This window comes from Bos indicus, chromosome 2 (assembly GCF_029378745.1).
Source record: "Bos indicus isolate NIAB-ARS_2022 breed Sahiwal x Tharparkar chromosome 2, NIAB-ARS_B.indTharparkar_mat_pri_1.0, whole genome shotgun sequence".
Taxonomy (NCBI): domain Eukaryota; kingdom Metazoa; phylum Chordata; class Mammalia; order Artiodactyla; family Bovidae; genus Bos; species Bos indicus.
In genome coordinates, this window is record NC_091761.1 from 52,436,341 (window position 1) to 52,456,052 (window position 19,712).

General features: G+C 36.0%; 1 protein-coding gene across 20 annotated transcripts in view; it reads left to right on the plus strand.

The window, feature by feature from the left end:
- Positions 1 to 19,712, plus strand: part of GTDC1 (glycosyltransferase like domain containing 1) — a 494,398-nt gene that overhangs the window by 67,372 nt on the left and 407,314 nt on the right. For 17 of the 20 annotated variants that reach the window (XR_011569552.1, XR_011569554.1, XR_011569553.1 and 14 more), the window contains one exon: positions 12,054 to 12,117. Coding sequence is in view for 3 of the 20 variants with exons in the window: in XM_070799833.1 (XP_070655934.1) it covers positions 12,054 to 12,117 (64 nt within the window). In the remaining 17 variants the exon portion in view is untranslated. Of the gene's footprint in view, positions 1 to 12,053; positions 12,118 to 13,767; positions 13,862 to 18,658; positions 18,812 to 19,712 lie in introns of those variants that run through there. The other 3 variants (XM_019973165.2, XM_070799821.1, XM_070799843.1) reach the window with 3 other exon arrangements.

Genomic DNA, 19,712 nt, shown 5'->3' on the forward strand with positions numbered 1-19,712 from the left:
CCTCCTCTCTGTAATAACTTAAATCTATATTGCGTGTAATTTAATATATAAAACCAACTCATGACACATTATTTTGTGGAGTAAATTATCCTTTAGTAGTTTAAGTACTATCTCCTTGTTTATAAAAGTTGGTAAATGATATAAGAAATAAAAATCTGTAGATCCTGTTCTTCTTATTAGAATTTAATACCTTCTTTATTTCATACAGTTGTCACTCAACGAACAGTTTAACTTTGCTTTGTAAAAGGCCATTTGCCTTGTCCTTACGCCCTACTGCTCAGACCTCTGGGGATAGGAGAGTTAGGGTGGATAAAATAGCTCTTTACTTCATAACATTCTGTTCTTGTGGCTCCTCTTACTCATATGTAGTCTATTCTAAAGCAGCTGAGAAGTAGCAGTTGATCTCATGGAGAAAATAGTCCCACCAAAATGGAATATTAGATTCCTTTTATGACTAGTTTTTTAAATCAAATATACTGAACATTTACTCCTTTTTATAGGAAAGAGTTAAGAATCTTTTGCATATTAGAATGACTGGAGTTTTCTGATTTTGCCCAGAAATGTTCTGTCTAGAATTTATGCTGCTTCATTTATTAGTCATTTTGAAACTAGCTCTAAATAAAAGCCAAACATTATGAAATGTTTTTTCATATTTGCTCCACCAAATATATTTAAATTTCTAGTTAATTTGGAAATCTTAAACTCACATAAAGACAAATAATCCTATTTGAAGCTTATTTAATATAGTAACACTCTGGGTAACTGATGTTCTACTAATGAAAGCCTTAAGTAACTGGCATTTTGGAATGATAAGTGTGTATCTATTAAGAAATCCTGGAGATCTCTGTTTAAACCCTTCTTCCCTGAAGCCTTCAGAAAAAAGAAAAAAGTGTTTCAGAAGTCAGCTTGAGAGAGACAAACAATGTGGGATGGAACTAAATTTGATAAGAACAATAAATTGGAGAACTTTTTTCTTATCAATTAATAAGAACAATAAATTGGAGAACTTGTGTGGTGATTTATGATCCTTCTCAAAACCAATCAATATTTCCCCTCCCCCCACTTAAAAAAAAAAAGTAATGCACAAGTTATTTTTAAAACTCCCTTATTTGGGAGGATGGTATCCAGAAGCCCGAGGTGGCACCAGCAGTAAAGAACCTGCCTGCCAGTGCAGTGCTCCAGTCCATGGGGTTGCACCGAGTCAGACGTGACTTAGCAGCTGAACAGTTAACCAGTCACCTGTTACTGAACATTTAGATTGTTTCTGCTTTTTAGTCTTCTGAAAAACACTGTCAGAACTATTCTTGTGAGCATGATTGATTCTTTCAAGTTCTTATCTTGTCAAAGTAATACAGTTACCTAGTTTAAAGTTCTAATTGTTGTGAATAGCCTATTAGAAAATATGATTGTGGGACTTCCCTGGCAGTCCCGTGGTTAAAGCTCTGCTCCCAGTGCAGGAGGCATTGGTTTGATCCATGGTTGGGGAAGATCCTACATGTCACATGTCTGAGAAAGAAAGAGAATACAGTTGTGCCTTACCCACTCTTTCCAGTCTGCTTCTCTAACCTTTCATCTGTTTCTTCTGATTATTATATATCTCTATATTGTTAAATTACATATATATGTATATATATATAGTTACCTTTTGATTCATTTCTTTTGGATATTGCTTGTTGACTTTATAGTACAGACTTAGAGGATTTTTCATTTTTATACTTCCATCTTTTCTCAACATATTACAGTATTGTTAGAGTACAACTTTTGGCTAACTTGTTTTTGGTGTTACATTATTATACTTTTCAGATATTATTTATAACTAAGAAGTATAATGAACTGATGAGAAATATGCCTTTGATTTTTTGTTTTTCATGAAGTTAGTAATGCTTTGTTTTTTCATTTATATAGCTTTTTTGTTACTCAGTATTTCTTTCCAGGAGCTTCCAGGAGCTTCTTAATCTAATTTTCTATAAGGTGAAACATATTAGGAAATTTATTTGTTTCCATTTTTTTTCTTGAATATGTGTTTCTGGGAGACTGCCATTCTCCTTCCATCTCATTATGTAGGTGTGTTCTTGTCGTGTGCTTTTCTTTTGCTGTTAAACTAGAAACTCCCTTTGTCTTTTCCTGCATCTCATATTGTTTTCATTTTTCTTTTTTTTTTTATGTGAATCATCCATCTTCTTTTATTTTTTTTTATTTTTTTAAATTTGTTTTCATTTTTCTTGTCTTATTCCTGTATTTTTTGTGGTATAGCAGAGAAAGGGTACATGAGAGAAAAATATCTTTATTCAGTTTTCTCACTTGATTAAAGTGTTGCCTGAATAATTACAGTTTAAGTGGAAAATCACTTTCCTTCAGAATTTTTGCCCGAATTAATACTGTCTTCCTACTTGCAGTTGCAAAGTCCAAAGCCTTTTGATTCCTTGATTTAACCATGTAAGAAAAATAAGTGGAAGGGAGAATGTCTTGATATAAGGATATAAGGGTATTTTTTCTTTTTTTAAACTTTAAAGATGAAGAAGATGAAAAAGGGATTCAAGGCAGAGGGACTGGCAGAGGTCAGGTGACTGCAAGGTGTCCACTGTGTTTAGAGAATGGGGATATATAGGTCCATGTGAGGAGAGTACAGGAAGCAGCTGAAGTGGGATAGATTGAGGCTTAGTAATGGATGCTAATGGCCTGAAGCTTTGCATTTTTGTAGGTGCTGTTTCACCTGACTCCATCAATTGTATGAAACCTTCCTTGACTTACGGTCGGCAAAATGAATCGACCTCTGGTTTATCCTCTCTTAGTACTTTGTGCATGCACACTTGTGCGTGAATGTGCAGGCGCACATGCATGTGTGTGTGCACACACGTATCTGTTTAAGTATCTATGTGCCTTTCTTCCACATTAGAAGAGATTTTTGTGTGTGGATGAGACATAATTAGGTCTGAGTGAAGGAAAGCACAGCAAGTCAGTTCTTAAAATTCAAGCTGGCTGGAATGCCGGTGAAAACTGGAGGGTGAACCGGAGGAAGAAGGATTTAAGGAAGAGAAAACAGAAGGTTATTGCGTTGTCCAGATTTGAAGAAATAAGCCTCTGATGTAATAGTCTTCTGAGAGTGGGAGGGATATTTTTTCCAACAGTTATATTCTGATCATGCCCAGGGGTCTCATTATTCTCAATTTTCGAATACTATGTTATTTTTATGTATTTTGTACACATTTTGCTTTAAACTTTTTTCACTCTTTGAGAATAGTCTGAAACGATTTTAACTCTTGCTTTTATTAAAATTTAGAAACAAGTGATGTTTTAGTTACCCTATTATATTAATGATGTTCTGAAATACCCTCTTAATTCTATTTAGTTTAAGAAAAACTCTAAATAGAGAATTTTGGATGAAAATAATTGGTAAAAATATATTCTTAATCTAGTAGATTTATTGTTTAAGAACCTTAACCTGAGTATTACCTAAAAGATTCTTTAGTAAGATGAATTTTGAAATATTATTAGAACTATCCTTTACTGTTATAAAAGTGACTATTCACAAAATTTCAAAATTGAAAATAAGAACTTTTTACCAAGTTGAGTGATTATTCAGATAGTAAAAGAGTTAGTTAAATGGTTTAAATGTTGTGTTTGTGTGTTTACTTATTGGTTGACTGCTTAAAAGTACAAATATTTGTATTTTTAAAAATGTACCATATAACAAATTTTTGAATAGCATACTAGTGATAAGTGTTTACTTTCCAAGATGCTTTATTTTGGTTAGTGCTCTGCTAAGAACAAGAGACTAATGTGTTTAGAAGCTATGATGCTAATTATAATTTATTAAGCCCTTACTATAAGTCAAGCTCAGGCTCAAATATTAGTTAAGAGACACTGTCTTATTTAAAAGCACCCCCTGAAGAGTTGGGTTTAGTTTATTATTACATGAGGAAATTGAAACCCAGAAAGGTTTTAAGTTTCTTGCTCAAGATTAAGCAGTTAGCAAGTTGCAGAGCAGGCGATATTTGTCTCCGCTTTGTGTGTTATTTCTTATGAAATATTATGGCAAAGATCTTAAGGAATATGAGTCTTGTATGTGGCATCATTTGTGAATGGTATATATGCCTCCCCAGTCAGCAGGTGACTATTTTGTTTGCTAATTTCTTGTAGTGGGTAACCTCTCTCTCTCTCTTTTTTTTTTTGATCCTTCGAAAATTGCATACCTAGCACTGGCCATTCTCTTGCATGAATGAAAAAAGTTGGGCCAATGTAAGTTTATTATTTATTTAGTTTTTGCTTTTTTATATCCTGTTTAAAAAATAACAGTATTTGAAAAACTGTCTGTACTTATTAGAGACAACATTGGTATCCTCATTTAATGTGTGTGATTGATAGATATAATTTTATGTTTACTTTTTATACTGCCTTATACTATTCTTTCACAAACCAAGTAAAGCCTCTCCAACTGCTATTTCTCCTCAGTGGTATCTTAAAGAAGGAGTCACAACATGTTTCTTCCTGAATTCCCAACAGTTTAGTATTCTTTCAGATGTTTTGCAGGGCTTCAGCAAGTCGTTACAGTGGACGTCTTCAAGAGGCAATGCAGTAGGCAGAGCGCAGCGGCCGAGACACCTGTAGAGATCAGCGCACCTGCCCTGAAGCAAAAGCTAGTAATTAGTTGCTCAGATTCCCTTGCAAACTTCCCCAGTGTTGTTGCACATGAAACACAGAGATCACAGTGATGCTGTCATGAGCTTCGCACTGCTGGAGTTGTTTATGCCCATTCAATTTTTAATGTTCCTATAAGACATTTTGATGGCAACCCTGAGCCCAGAGGGATTTGCATGCTTGATCAAACCTGTGATGATTTAAATATAGAAATAAAGAGAAACCTTTGGATTACATTGACTGTTAACTTTTAGGATGGCATTAGTGGAAAACATTAACACGATCCTGGAGGCAAAGTGGCGTTTGATCAACCTTCATCACTTTTTTGTTCCTTGACAGCAGGTATAGCTTCAGTAAATCTAAACAAGTTTTTTAAGCTGTATAGATCCAAGTGCATGTGGCTATCTGGATGGTATCGTCTGAATATTTTAAAAGATGATTTTATCCCAACCACTTTTATCAAGATTGAACTACTCTCGTATACCAACCTTTTAATTCTACTACATTGTTATATGCAGTTTATATTGCTAAAGAATGAGATGGTAGGGGATTGAATTTTAGTAAACTACTGTAGTAAAATATGAATTGGATATATTGGGGCCAAAGAAATTTGTTACTCAAAATACTGGAAAGTTTTTGTATTCCTTTGTTTTTAATTTTAACACTATATGTATCTTAGATACTATGTGGGATAAAAACTAGTGGTTTGCTAGGTAGTTTTAAACTCTGGGGTTCAGTTCTTTGATTATTGTGTTTGTGTGTGGGTGCTCAGTCATATCCGACTCTTTGTAACCCCATGGTCTGTAGCCCACCAGGCTCCTCTGTCCATGGAATTCTCCAGACAAGAATACTGGAGTGGGTCGCCATTTCCTTCTCCAGGAGATCTTTCTGACCCAGGGATTGAACCCACATCAGTTGCCTCTCCACTGGCAGGCAGGTTCTTTAGCAGCTGAGCCACCAGGGAATATATTGTGTTTGTATAAGTTATTAATAAATAGTGTTACTAAAGATGATTCTTAAATATGTGTAGCTTGAAAAATGGTGTAATTTCTAATATCATAGCAAATTTGGTTCAGATTTATCCTAAGAAAAAAATAACTATAGCAGCTTATCATTTAAGCATAGTATGGTGGATGTATTAATACATGCTTTCTAAACTGGTTCTTAGAGACAAATGTGCATTGTGGGGTTGTCAGATTAGAGTAAAATTAAATAAGATGTTATACAGCCCTGGACTATCATTGACAGAGATGCTAGTGAATTCAGTCAGCCCATTGTGCCTCACATTTTCCTGCATTAATACATAGGTAGAATCTTCCAGTGGGCTTCTGAGAATAGTTTTTTCTTTAGTTCTTCAAGAAAAGTGAAATGAATGATGAAGGAAAAAGCTCACCTCTAGGTTTTACATTTGCCTGCGTTTCTTAGCCGTAAGTCGGCCTCAACATGGATGGTCCTGGGAATACTCCACTTGTGAAATGATGTCTGTGATGCTACCATAGACAAAGTACTTGGGTATGTTAACTGCAGAATGTAGTTTACACTACATTGACTTTCAGGAATTTCACAGAAGTCGTTCCTAAGAATTGACCTTTGGAATTCCTAATAACTTCATGTACATATTGCATATAACATTTGCAGTGTAATATAAATGCTCCATGTGCCCTGGGTCAGTATCTTATTTATCTTTTTATCCTTGATGGCTTACTCAAAGAGATCAGTCATTGTTGATTGGATCAGTGAATGACTGAAAATACTGTGCAGTGCATAAAAATAGCCCATGGAAACACTACAGTAAAGGGTGGAGCATATGGAATATTTTTTGTAATAGAAATGCCTTTTTTATGTATACTTTTTTCCAGTATAATCCTTTTTTCCTAGAATAAGTATGTGATTTGACTTTATGTTTTTACTATCAGTGTGTCAAAAATATTCTGTGAAAAAAGATTTTGTATCTTTACTGTACTGAAGTGAAATTTTTCTTAGTCTAAGTGAGGACCCACGGAACTTAGCTTTGTTTTCTACCTCTCTCTAACCCTTTGTTTCTCCCCCTGTTCTGGACAGACTTTTCATCCTGTTTCAAGATAAGTCGGACTTCCTCCTGATGTCATGCTTTGGTCTCTGAGCTCGTCTCATGAACTTCTGAGTTTCTTCTGTTTTTGACTTACCAGTTTAGAACTAAATTATATGTGTTTCTGTATTTTGCAAAGTGTGTATCTACATCTACTAACTTCATTACTGTGACTTTAAAAATTTTAAAATATTAATATTTTTCTTTCTGATTTATAGCAGTAGTCACACCGTACATGCTAGTTAATCTCTAGCTTTGTAGTAGGAAAATAAATTTCCAGAGAAAGTGAGAAAGACAGATAGACAGAGACTAATAGGGGAGAGGGAAAGAGAGAAGACAGGAGGGAGGAGGGAGGAGAAAGAAAGGGAGGAAGGGAGGAAGAAGAAAGAGCAGATCAGCATATTTTGTGAAACAGGGAAAGAGCAAGGATTTCCGAATTTGAAAATCCTGAGTTCAAATTCTGATTCTGCTTCCTTGCTTTGTAATGTTCAATGGATAGAAATGATAGTAATATCTACCTGGTAACTTGTTGTGTTAAATTAATTAATATATATATAAAGTGTTTGTTAGTGCATTCTCTGGCACATAATATGTGCGTGGTCAGTCGCTCAGTCATGTCTAACTCTTTGTGACCCCATGGATTGTAGCCCTCCAGGTTCCTCTCCATGGAATTTCCCAGGCAAGAATCCTGGAGTGGGTGGCCACTTCTTCTTCCAGGAGATCTTCCCCACCCAGGGATGGAAGCCATGATTCCCATGACTCCTGCATTGGCAGGTGGATTCTTTACCACTGAGCCACCGGGGAAGCGCTTACAAATCTTAGCTGAGTGTATTATTTTGCAGATGAGGAAAGTGAGGTTTAGAGAGCTGACCAGTGGTCATTCAGTAAGTAAATTGTGGAGAGTTGATTGAAACCCAGATTCTTCTTACTCTGTAGCTGTGTTTTTCAAGCATTAATGTATCTCAGAATTTCCTGAAGGGTTCATGAAAATATAGACTGCTGGTCCTACCCAGATTTCCTGGTTCAGTAGGTCTGGGTTGGGGCCTGGGTATTTGCATTTCTAATAAGTGCTCAACTGCAGTTGCTCCCACTGCAGGTCTAGGGACCATACTTTGAGACCCAGTGCCCCTTAGCAGTATTTCTTAACCATAGCTGCATGTGTAAGAAATCACCTGGGACCTTCTAAAAATTATTGATGAAACCAAAATCTCTGATCATGTGGTTTAAGTATTACCTTTTAGTTTGTTTTGTTTTAAGGCCTCCAGGTGATTCTGTTGTGCAGCCGTTGTAGATTCTGCAGATTTTCATTAGACCTGGGTACCAAGCAGAGCACTGGCCTTGAACACATTCTGGGTGCTTGGTGAGGCAAGGCCACAGTAGTGTATTGTTTTTGTCCTGTGATGATTGAAAACAATTGCTCCAGCCTAGAATCCTTTTATTACTTTAACTCGTCTCATTATTTGTGTCTGTTGCTTGGGTTTCTCCATCCAGCTACATGCTCCCTATGTCTTGAATACATTCATCAATCTGTATTTTTTGTTACTATTTGGTGGAAGGAACGATTTAACAACAATTGACTTGAACTACAAGGTAAAGAAAGGAATGTAATGTATCTAATTAAAAAAACCACTTTAGGAACCTACTGGACTTTTAGAATTCTAAATTTGCTGTTTATGAGATGCTGTTGGAAACCTTATGTTTTTATTTTAGGGTACCCAGTTATTGGTTAGAAGAGATTATGATAGCTGGTACCTAGGAGTACCTTAAAAAATGCAGCAGATTAATTGATAACATTTCAGTCATTTCTTCTATTACTTGGTTTGGTTGATAAATGTATACAAACCAAGGCATCCATTACTTGATAAGAATGGGCAAAATACCACATAATTTTGTTAATCTTGAAGCAATGAAATTATAAATCCCTATGCAAATGATGAAGGTTATCATTATCTATCACTCCTTTTTGATACCGTACAGACTGTTAATTCTTCTCTGTCCTGCTGAGTCTTATTAAAACTTTTGACTGATGTACCTTTATTTAGAATTTACCAATTTAAAACACTTGCTTCACACTCTCACCTCTAATTTAACTAGGCCATTAAACAGTATTTTGCAAAGAGAAAAAGTCAATAACTGTTTCTTTAAAAAAATAATAAATCAAAATGAATTTTAAAACTCTGCTTAGAGGTGAGCAACTGCTATATACTACTAGGTCTTTTGATAGTTGATTTGTTCCTTTAGTATGCAAATTTTAGGTTTACAAAGATCTACAGCTTTTATTTAAGAAATGTGCCTGGAGGCTAGATTGGTAAGCTTTAGGGAGATATCTAGTTTGGTGTGAAATAAATAGTTGTTAAAGGATTGCAAGAATTGGGTCCCAGAACATGAAGAGTAGAGCTGAGACAGATTGAGAAAAACTGTATTTTCATTTCATTTGGCTAAAAATACCACTAAATTAAAAATGAAGACACTGAATGATGGCAACACAAAGCAAGTTCATGTGAATAAGCCTTTTTGGGGAGTAAATTTTGTGAAAAGTTCTGACTTGTTAGAAGTTTAAGGGAAAGTGTTTACTACATCCCTGACAGCTTTATAGCTTTGGGTAGAAGACTCTCTCTTGACCAAGGAGGAAGGAACAGGTCACTCTGCCGTGTAGTCAAGTCTACGGCATCACTTCTGGTCAGCGAGATGACAGATGCCATAGAATCTGCTCACAGTCAAAAAAAAAGGACTCAGGATTACTTTCTTAGATTGGATGCTGTAGGTTAAGCAAATAGTGTAAATAGATTTCTAGCTTCGGGGAAACTTTGCATCACTGATCTTTTGAAATCTCTGACATGTTTTTTCTCAAACAACTTAAAAAAAAACTTACAAAATATATTTCTCTGTTGATAGCTTATAGCTGAGGCTAAAGTCCTAGATACTCCACCAGTCGGGATCACTCTATGCATGTCTTTACATATAAATAGATTTCCATACCTTTTCCTACTCAGTATTGTTTTATTTATTTTTGTTTTTGAACTTCAAGATTACTTTTACAACTTTTGAATTATCACTTTGTTTACTGGGTTCAGGCTTGCCTGGTGGCTCAGACGGTAAAGTGTCTGCCTGTAATGCGGGAGACTCAGGTGTCAATCCCAGGTTCAAGAAGATCCTCTGGAGAAGGAATTGGCAACCCACTCCAATATTCTTGCCTGGAAAATCCCACGGACAGAGGAGCCTGGCGGGCAACAGTTCATGGGATTGCAGAGTTGGACACTGCTGAGCCACTAAGCACACAACCAGTGTTACTCTTTTTGTGCGTCCTTCTGAAGGATTTGACTAGACGGTTGCCCCTTATTAAATATGGAGGGTATGAAGTACTCTGTCGTCAGCCAGGTTTTCAGGAATGCTGTTCAGAACCTGTCAATTCTCTCTCTAAAGACTGAGTGTGTATCATGAAATCCTAACTAGTCTAGTGTGGATTTTCATGTTTGGAGATAATGAAGTTGTGACTCTTTGTCTTCCTGAACAGCTCTTCTGACCTCATCTCTGAAGTGAAAAGGTCTGATTAGCTAGCTGTCCTCACAGTCCCTTCTCTGCCTCAGTTCTCTAAGTCCCTGACTCACTTTGAGAATTGGAGTGAACATCTCTGTGATGTACTAGATAGATGCAGGCTGTTTTCCTATGCCTCGGTCACATCATTTTGCTTTGTATCACGTGTCACACATTGAAATGGTATATTGCTGATAGATTTGTCTTCTATCATCCTCTCTGCTCCAAAATTAAGCTCCAGCAGGGCAAGCTGTGCTTGTCTTATTCACTGATGAATTCCCAGCACCGGATGGAGCCATGCTGAGAGATGCTCAGGAGGTGAATGTCTAAACACACTACTCAAAAATTTTATTTTTTAAACTTTTAATTGGAGGATAATTGATTTACAGTGTTGTGTTGTGGCTCAAATCAACCATGAGTATACATGTATCATCCACCTGCATCTCCCTCCCACCCTGTAGGTCGTCACTGAGTGCCAGACTCAGCTCTCTGTGTTACAGAGCACCTTCTCACTAGTTATCTGTTTTACACATGGTTAAACACACTATTTTTTTTTTTTTGAGAGACTATATCACATAATTGTTATTTGAAATAAGCCATCTTTAAAATAAATTTTTTTATGACTTTCACATATTATTTATTTATTGGTCTTGCAGCCTGTGGGCTCTTAGTTCCCTGACCAGGGATCGGACTCGCACCCACTGCAGTGGAAATGCTGAGTCTTAACCACAGGATCACCAGGGAAGTCTCTGAAATAAACCAATTTTGAGTTTTTTTTTCCCTCTTCCCTTGATATATGTCTTCTTGGTGTTTGTTCATTATTGTCGTCGTTTTGGCGAGACCTCAGCTCCGGATCCTGTCTTGGCTGTGAATGCTTTCCCATCTTGTTCATAGTTGATGTAGGGAAGGTTCTCTGACCTGTTTGTTTGTTTGTTTTTCCTGGTGTAGGTTATTGTGACTCTGATTACTGTTTTGAACAATTCTTTTAGGAGATGTGTTTGGCTCCTCCTGTGATTTTTGTGCTAGGTAAACTCTTTTTTGCTTGTCATGTAGGCTGCTTTTGGGATGAGTTGCTGTGTTAGTTCTGACCTTGCTAGTGTGTATATACCTAAGGATTCTGATTTTAATATAAACAGAAGATGCAAGTCAGAATATCCACCCTTGGGTGTATGGCGATATCGTTGTCTTCACTGTGCATGGCAGACAGAGAACATGGGTCTGTGTGAGTTAAGTTACAGTTTAAACTTGATGTTATGCTCTTCCAGAAAGGAGTGTTCTTAAGGTGTTTACCCCAGATCTACACGTGTTTGTGCACCGCCACCATTTCCCTGGGGTGAAACCCCCAAACCTGGACTGGTTATCATATGCATTACAACCTGCCTGTGAGATTTTAGACTATACTCAGCAGAGGTTCTTGACAGTTTTTTGGATTATAGACCTTTCTGCAAATCTCATGAACTATTGACCTTCTCCCTAGAGAGAAATACATTTACATAAACCCACACATTTTGCATATCTCATTCAGGAGTACATAGACTCCTGAAGGCTGTCCATGTACCAAGGTTAAGGAGCTTTAATCTAATTACTTTTTTTTTGTCATAATTAATTTGGGAAATCCTTGGAAAGACTGAAAAAAGCTCTTATTAATTAAGTCTCAGAATATTTTTATTCTTAGAGGTTCTTCTATCTTGGGTTGTCCAAGAATCAGACTACTAGATCATTCAAGTAAACTCTTATCCAGGTAAGGATTCAGAATTCAGATTGGATTTAGTTTGAAGATAGCAACTTTACTATGTCTTTTGTGATTTCACAGGTATCTCTGCATTAGCCAGGTTGGACAAATGTAAAGAGAGACATCACTGTATCTGGAACATCAGGTAAGCAAATGGGATTTCATTTTTATTTCTCCACCAATGAAGTCCCCTGGCAGTATGTGGTCATTTCCTATTATCTACTCTTTCCTGCAGTGTGGGTCAGTAAGATGATACATATTTCTAGGAAGAAAGAAGAATATCCTTTCTTAAGTTTTATTTTATCTCATCATTATTTCATATATTCACACTTCTATAGTAGATAAAAATCCCTTGCTCTTCTTTTTATGTATATACTTTGGAGAGTTGTGGACAACTCTCAATATTGTTCCTTGGTTGTCAGCCAAGTTATACGCATTTAATTCCTTAATCTTTCTTTGTAATTCAGTCAACTTGGCTGCTTTTTCCAAATTTCTGCCCATTTCATCTGAATCATTAATAAACAGAAAACACAGGCTATCGCCTAACTTCTATACCTTTCATTCTTTTTGCTTCCTGGTTTTGCCTCGTATTCCTTGCTGAAATAAAGCCAGCCAGACAGCACTCTCTGGACCACTTTGGCAATACATGAATGCTTTGCCTACAACCATCAGTGTCCCATGCGGTAATAGCATCAGCAGTGTATCTTAGAGGAAAGAAAGGAAATGCAAAAGGAGAACAGTGAGGAGCAAAATACTGCCTTTTTTTTTTTTTTTTTGGTTATATGGCATACTTACCCTTGCCACCCAGAGCAAATCATTGTACCTGGAACCTTTGTCGCAGGTTTTGTTGTCCCAAGGTATTGTGCATGAGCACTAATTTACATGAGAGAAGCATGTATATTGTTTGAAGTTTGACCACTGTTCTCTCAGTTTCTTCTTCACATCCTCCCTCCCCCATTGCCTTTCCCAACACTGATTGTGACTTGCTATCAGAATCTGTGGCCATGAACAAAACTGGGCAGGGGATCATTCTGTCAGAAATTAGATAGGCTCAGGTGGTAAATGCCCATGCCTCCATGAGTAACATCTGAGGCAAGTGCTTTAGTTCTTGCTATTTCTGTAACAGCCGTTGGTCTTCTTTTAACAGCTGATTCAGTGGAGATGTGCGGGAGGAAGGGACTCACAGACCTTTGGTGCTATTCATCAATGCTGTATTAGTTTCACAACTTCTCTCCCCGCCTGATTGGCAGTGAGAAGCATCCTGCTTCCAGATGATGCTGAGCTTAGTGTAAAATATGCCAGCGTGGGATCTGGGCTTGTCATAGTTCATTCTTTCTTTTCATTTGGTTTGTAGGAAATGGACCTCTACCTCTACTTATCTTGTGCATTAGAGAGAAAAAGGTCATACCTCTAGGAGCTAATGGCTTATTGGTATTTTCGGTCTCCAGATTTAGGTAGTAGATTTAGTTCAAGCTTGCAGCAGCACACACTTAGCTTTCTCATTTGTGTTAGCTTTGCTTCTAGTACAGAATTGAATAGGATAGAAAAGATGGTTTTCCTGTTTGTGTCTGTGGCAACTTTGTAGATGATTTGTGGTTTAATCCTTTAAACATTTTTGATTATTTATCACCTCTTTCCCTATAAAGGCATAAAGTATTCAGATTCTAATATCATAATCTTTTAGTCAGATTATTTAGTTTTGGAGAACTCAAGGTAACAATAGCAGCTGACACAGTTGCCTCTGAAAGGTGACCTAAAATTTTTAATACTTATATTCGTTCTTTTTCTTGGTCAGATTTTATGGCATTCCTTCATACCATCAGATTTTAAATAAGATTATGTGCTGATGTATCAATCATGTACTTCTTGGTCTGTGGCCTCTTAAACAGGTAAATGTATGACTTGGACCCCTTTTAAGTCTGATTTCTTAAAATGTTAATCTCTCACATGGCTTTTAAACTGTTGACAATATTGTACTCACGCTAATTTCTTCAGGCAATTGATCCATTCTTCAGCATAACTTTTGTTTCTTGGGTCTTTTCAAGACCTGTCAAAGAAAACAAAATGCTAACCTGACTTTAAAGGGGCAAAAAAATTACCCCCCTCTGTCCTATATTATTCTTTGTTCTCTATGTGCATCAAAGTGACAATCCCACACTGTCTCAATTGAGGGAGTCTAGCGCAAAAATAAAAAACAGCCTGGCACTGTTCTAGGCTGGCAGCCAAAATGTTTTGTGTAGCTTGGTTCTGGCGGTGGTTTTCATAAGGCAGAGGGTGTGCCCTCCCAGCATCACTGAAGGAAGGCAAGCAGGCCTTAGTTTTTCCTCCTTATACCATTTGTTTTCCCTCTTTCTTCACTTAGAACACCATCATGAAAAAAAAAGAAAAAACAACTTAAAAAAAAATACAGACATTCTCCTCACAACTTCCATGTTTACTTAATAGCATTGTTCCTTATAGGAGGTTGTGCTCAATTCGCCTTTTCCAGTTCTTCTTGAGATTTCCTTGCAGTCGCATTTTTGCCTCACTTTTCACAAAACCCTTCTGAATATTGCCCACTTGGGTCATGTGGACATAGTGTTTTGGATTGGTAGGAATCTTGTCTTGCTTCACAACTTATTATTTGAATTGAAACTCTCGAGTAGATTTTTATGCCAGGCTATCTCTTGTTGAGACCAAAAAACTTGCTATTGTTTTCTATTTTTGTCTAAAATTCAGAGTCAGTTCATATCTTTTATAGATAGAATACTCATTTTTGGAATGTTTGACAAGTGTAGTTAGGTAAGCAAGTGAGCTTCCATTAAATACAAGGATGTGCATTAAAATTTTTTTCTTCTGAAGTCAAAATGCAAGGTAAAATACAAAAGTGTTTTTAAGTTTCCAATTTTTTCTAAATTTAGTTAGTAACCTACTATTACAAGTGATGTGAGAATGTAGCATTATGATTTTTAAGTAATGATTTGAAGAGGAAACTAGATTTTCACTATGAGCAACCATTCAATGAAATTTTCTAGAATGTTCCTCAAAATGTAAATGTTTTTTGTTGTATTAAGCAAAACAAATGATTCACTTTCAAGTGATCTATTTTAAAAATCAGTGTTTTTTTTTTTTTTTTTTAAATACATTCAGAGTAAGAATAGTTAAATAGGCCAAATGTGTTTTCTTAGGAGGAGATTGATATTTTGATTGACCTTTATTTTTTAAAATTGTTAATGATTTCTGGCAATGAGAAAATTCCTTTGGGAGTAAAAGCTTACGTAGATTTGTAAGTGTATGACAGATATGACTAAAAAGAAAGTAAACAGTGGTTTGTGTTAAAATGATTAATGTAAAACATTTTTGTACACGCTGGAAAATATATCTATTATGGATACATTAAGATAAACGTGCAATCTAAAGTTTTTTTTTTTTTTTCCCCAGAGATTTTTTAAAAGTTTAGAACATGTTTTAAAATAATTAAAGGATTTGTAAAACAGGTATATCAGAGGTATGCATTAAATAAACTCACCTGTTATTTTTTCTCATTCTCGAGACAGATTCAGCAACATATTGGCTCATTACTATAACAAAACAAACAAATACTCAAATTGATTTGTACATATAATGCACATGTATTAAATGCTATGATTCTCAAGTCCCCCCCAGTGTGTTTTTTTTAAACTTGTATGTAAGTGGCTTGTCTGTAGAGCAGCTCAAATGAATCTGGGTGAGGTGCTTTTAAGTTATATTAATTACATCTTTAGGTCAGCATTTTAAGCCAAAGGAACTTGAAGCTTTTGAGAAGAAATGGCAGTGAAACTTTTTTTCTCTTGGTCCAGTTAAGTGCATGACTGTCTTGAGTCCTTTGTGTCAAGGTTTGATAATATTAGAATTGGAGGTTAGAGATAATACAGACAAAAACTCTTTCTTCCTGTGTGTTCACTTATGTTGAATGTTAATTTTGTATTGAATACTATTCATTGACTTTAAATACATTTTCTCCATTGGTATAATTTTTATTTGCAGTTAAGCCCCTTTATCTGTTTTGTGGTAGGAATATATCTTTCGATGAATTAGAAACTGCAACATGAAAATTGTGCTATTTGTTTATTCTAATTACACACAGAGGCATAATAGAAATATATCTAAGACCTATAATGTTTGAGCAGTGCTTTTGATAAATGTTACTGAGTTTTTCATTTTTGTAAGTAATAAATTCTACAGTTTTGTTTAGATCAGGCTTCATATCAAGGCTGCTATATCTTTATGATTTGATATTATACAATTTGCAGAAATTATGATATAGAAGCTTAGTCATTATATTTGCAGAAACATAGAAAAATAAATGTATTAACGGATGCCAGCAAAATTGGATAAATATCAAATTTATTATTTTAACCATAACTTTATTATAGTACATACCACATTTATAATTAGAGCCAATATTTTATTTCATTTGAATTTTAGTACAGATTTTAAACCTAACTTCTAAAAAGGGGCTGTTTGATATCAAATATTGGTAACATGTGATGACAAATAGTGATTTCTAAGTTTATGTGGTCAAAAATATGAATGATTTTCCTTTAAGCATATAGTACATACTTCAGTGTAAAAGTCAATAGAGAGTATTCCATGAAAGAGTTTATATTAATTCAGTTGTCTGATTCTCCCCTTAGTATTTGATACATTTTAATTCCCTCTCCCAACATCTTATATCATCATTCTGTAAAATACTTTCACAAGTCTTTCATATGTTTTCTGTGGCATCTCACACTGCTCACTTTTTATCCATGGTACCATATGAATTCCCCATTTCAGGTTTACGCTGCATATTTTAAGCTGCTGATAGTATAAGTAGATCGCAAGGTAAAGTGACATTTAGCTTTTTGAGCTAGTCGTGTCATTTTTAGCATGAGAACAGGTTTGTTTCCCCCCCTCTCCCCGTTCTAAATCTTCTCATATTTCCCATTCAAGCAATCTTGCTAACATGGAACAAAGAAATTCAGAGATTTGGCTACAGCAGCAATTGAAATGCATCAAAAAGTGGCTACTACAATACAATTTTATTAATGAATGATCTACATTGGTTCCAGCTGTGTCCATGTGATTAGGCCTTCACCAGGCAACAATGGGTATTTCCCTATTGCTTTTATTTGATTTCCAAGAATGTGTCATCTGTTACATCAGCCCCTGCCAATATACCCCCTGTAAAAGTGTTTTTTTTTTCCTTCCAAATTTCTGAAGCATAAGTTGAATACTCACACATATCCCTGCTGAAATATTGTTTCTAGTGAATAGTTGCCTAGGTTTATATGCCTGGTGTTGCATACCAAAATTTCAGAATATAAATTAAATGTTTATTAAGTTTATCAGTAAATTTTCAGAAGTGTGGTTGCCTGGTAATGCTAAAGATAGACTATTTTCGCTTTTACGTTTCCATCTTAATATTTTATTACAGTGGTATAATGTGTTATAGAGGTGGACAAGCTTGCAGATTGAAATGGGGATCGTCCAGATTGTTCCCTTCCCTGGACCATATGGTATAGTTCTAAAAGCCTTTTGTACGCTGTCTGTTCAGCTTATTGTAAACTCAATCTTTAGTGCACCTAAAAAGATAACCAAATAAAAATGGGCCTGAGAAAAAGGACTTCCTATCGTGTAAGGGCCCTAGAAATATTTGTTTTAAAGGAGATAACTGCTGATGGAATTGAAGCTGAGATGACATAAACAAAGGAGACTTATTCTCTGAATTTTCTTTTGAGGTCATAGGGATTGTGGTAGATTGTCTTTGAGTGTGGATTTTAAAACCAAGGCATTTGTGTTATCTATGCTTATTATCCTTATTTCTCCCATTCTTGCTGTCTCATGAGAATGTGGTTTTAAAAATCCTTTTTACAGAGGAAGTCTCTACTTATGAACAATGCCAAGTGATATATAAGCCCCAGGTTTTATGAATTATAGGTGTTTTCTTGGACTAATATCACTGGGAATTTAGGGTTAAATTTTAGCCATTACCCATACTTACAGATAGTTGTAAAATTTCTAATTCTGTTTCCTTTTCCTCTGGCCCCTTTACCTATTATGATTCCATAATTCTATTTTAGGAAAATAGAGTAAGAGATTGCTTATTCCATATGCTGAGACTTTTTCAAAGCTGGGAATGTGAGTGATTTCTCCTGCCTCTCCTCCCGTTCCCGCCAGAGTAAGCTACTGTTAGAGAAGAGCATTAGACATTACCCATTGCTTCTTGGCACAAGAGATTTGAAACTGAAATTCTCCCAAATGGGAGAGGAAAAAAAAAGAGAGAGAGCCTGTGAAGAACACGATTCTTTACTCTGTCATTACCCTGGCCACTGAAAGGGTAACTGAGGGGAACTCAAGTGTTATTGGAATGTATAATTTTCCTCTGAATGGCCACAGTGAAATATGTTTGAACACAAAAGGCAGAAAAAAGTATATGTGGCATATGGAGTTGATGGTGGTTGAAATTAATGAATCTTTTAGCAGTGTACAATTGAAACTATCCCAAGAACAGTACACACTTACAATATGTCCAGTTGAAACTTACATAGGGAGAGATTACTATCTTAGGGCGGCTACTAGAAATAGATGGGATAGTGCAGTGATATAATAATTCTAGTGATCAATCAGTTTGATGAACAATACTTGTTGATACATGCTTTTCTGTTTTTGGCTTTGCCACACAGTGTATGGAATCTTAGTTCCCGGCTCAGGGATTGAACCTGTGCTCCCTACATTGGAAGCATGAAATGTTAACCACTGGACTGCCAGGGCGGAGAAGGCAATGGCACCCAACTCCAGTACTCTTGCCTGGAAAATCCCATGTACGGAGGAAGCTGGTAGGCTGCAGTCCATGGGGTCGCTAAGAGTCAGACACGACTGAGTGACTTCACTTTCACTTTCCACTTTCATGCATTGGAGAAGGAAATGGCAACCCACTCCAGTGTTCTTGCCTGGAGAATCCCAGGGACGGGGGAGCCTGGTGGGCTGCCGTCTATGGGGTTGCACAGAGTCGGACACGACTGAAGCGACTTAGGAGGAGGAGGGGAGGAGGACTGCCAGGGAAGTCTTTATATTTTTCAAGTTAAAAATTTTCCAAAAAACAGAGACAGTGGTTTCAAGTTGGGGGAATCTTTCCTATTTTAAAAATTCTGTTAATCTTGGGGTCTTAATTCATTATGAAGATACTTTTTAAAGATGCTCACAAAATTGAAAAACATAGTTTATACTTTCAAATTAACTAGGTTCCTCTTGTTTTCTCTCTCCATTCTCATTTCTTACCCCTTTCTTCAGCTGTATATTAGTGTATATTACATATATGAGTGATCTATATCATACTGTAAGAAATATTATTTTATAGGTTTGGGGTATTGAAAGTTTCAGTTAGGAAAAGAAATAAAAAATCTTGTAATGACTATACAACAAATGAATATCCACGGAAGAGTTAGAACATATTTATTTAAGTAATCTGGGTTATAGAAGATTGTAGTAAAACTGTACACATGCAAATTCAAAATTGTTTTTATTTCTTCTAGTTAGAAAGGACTAGATCACAGCCTCTGGCTCAAGCAAGAAGGAGTCGTAGATAGTCCGACTTAAACATCTCTGTTGTGGCTTCCTTTTAATGGTAAAAATGCCCCTGGCTCCAAGTAGCAGAAAATCTTACTGACTGTGACTTAAGTGAGTAAGGATTTTATATGTCTCCTGTTATAAGAAGTCTGGAGGTAGATGCCATCAAAG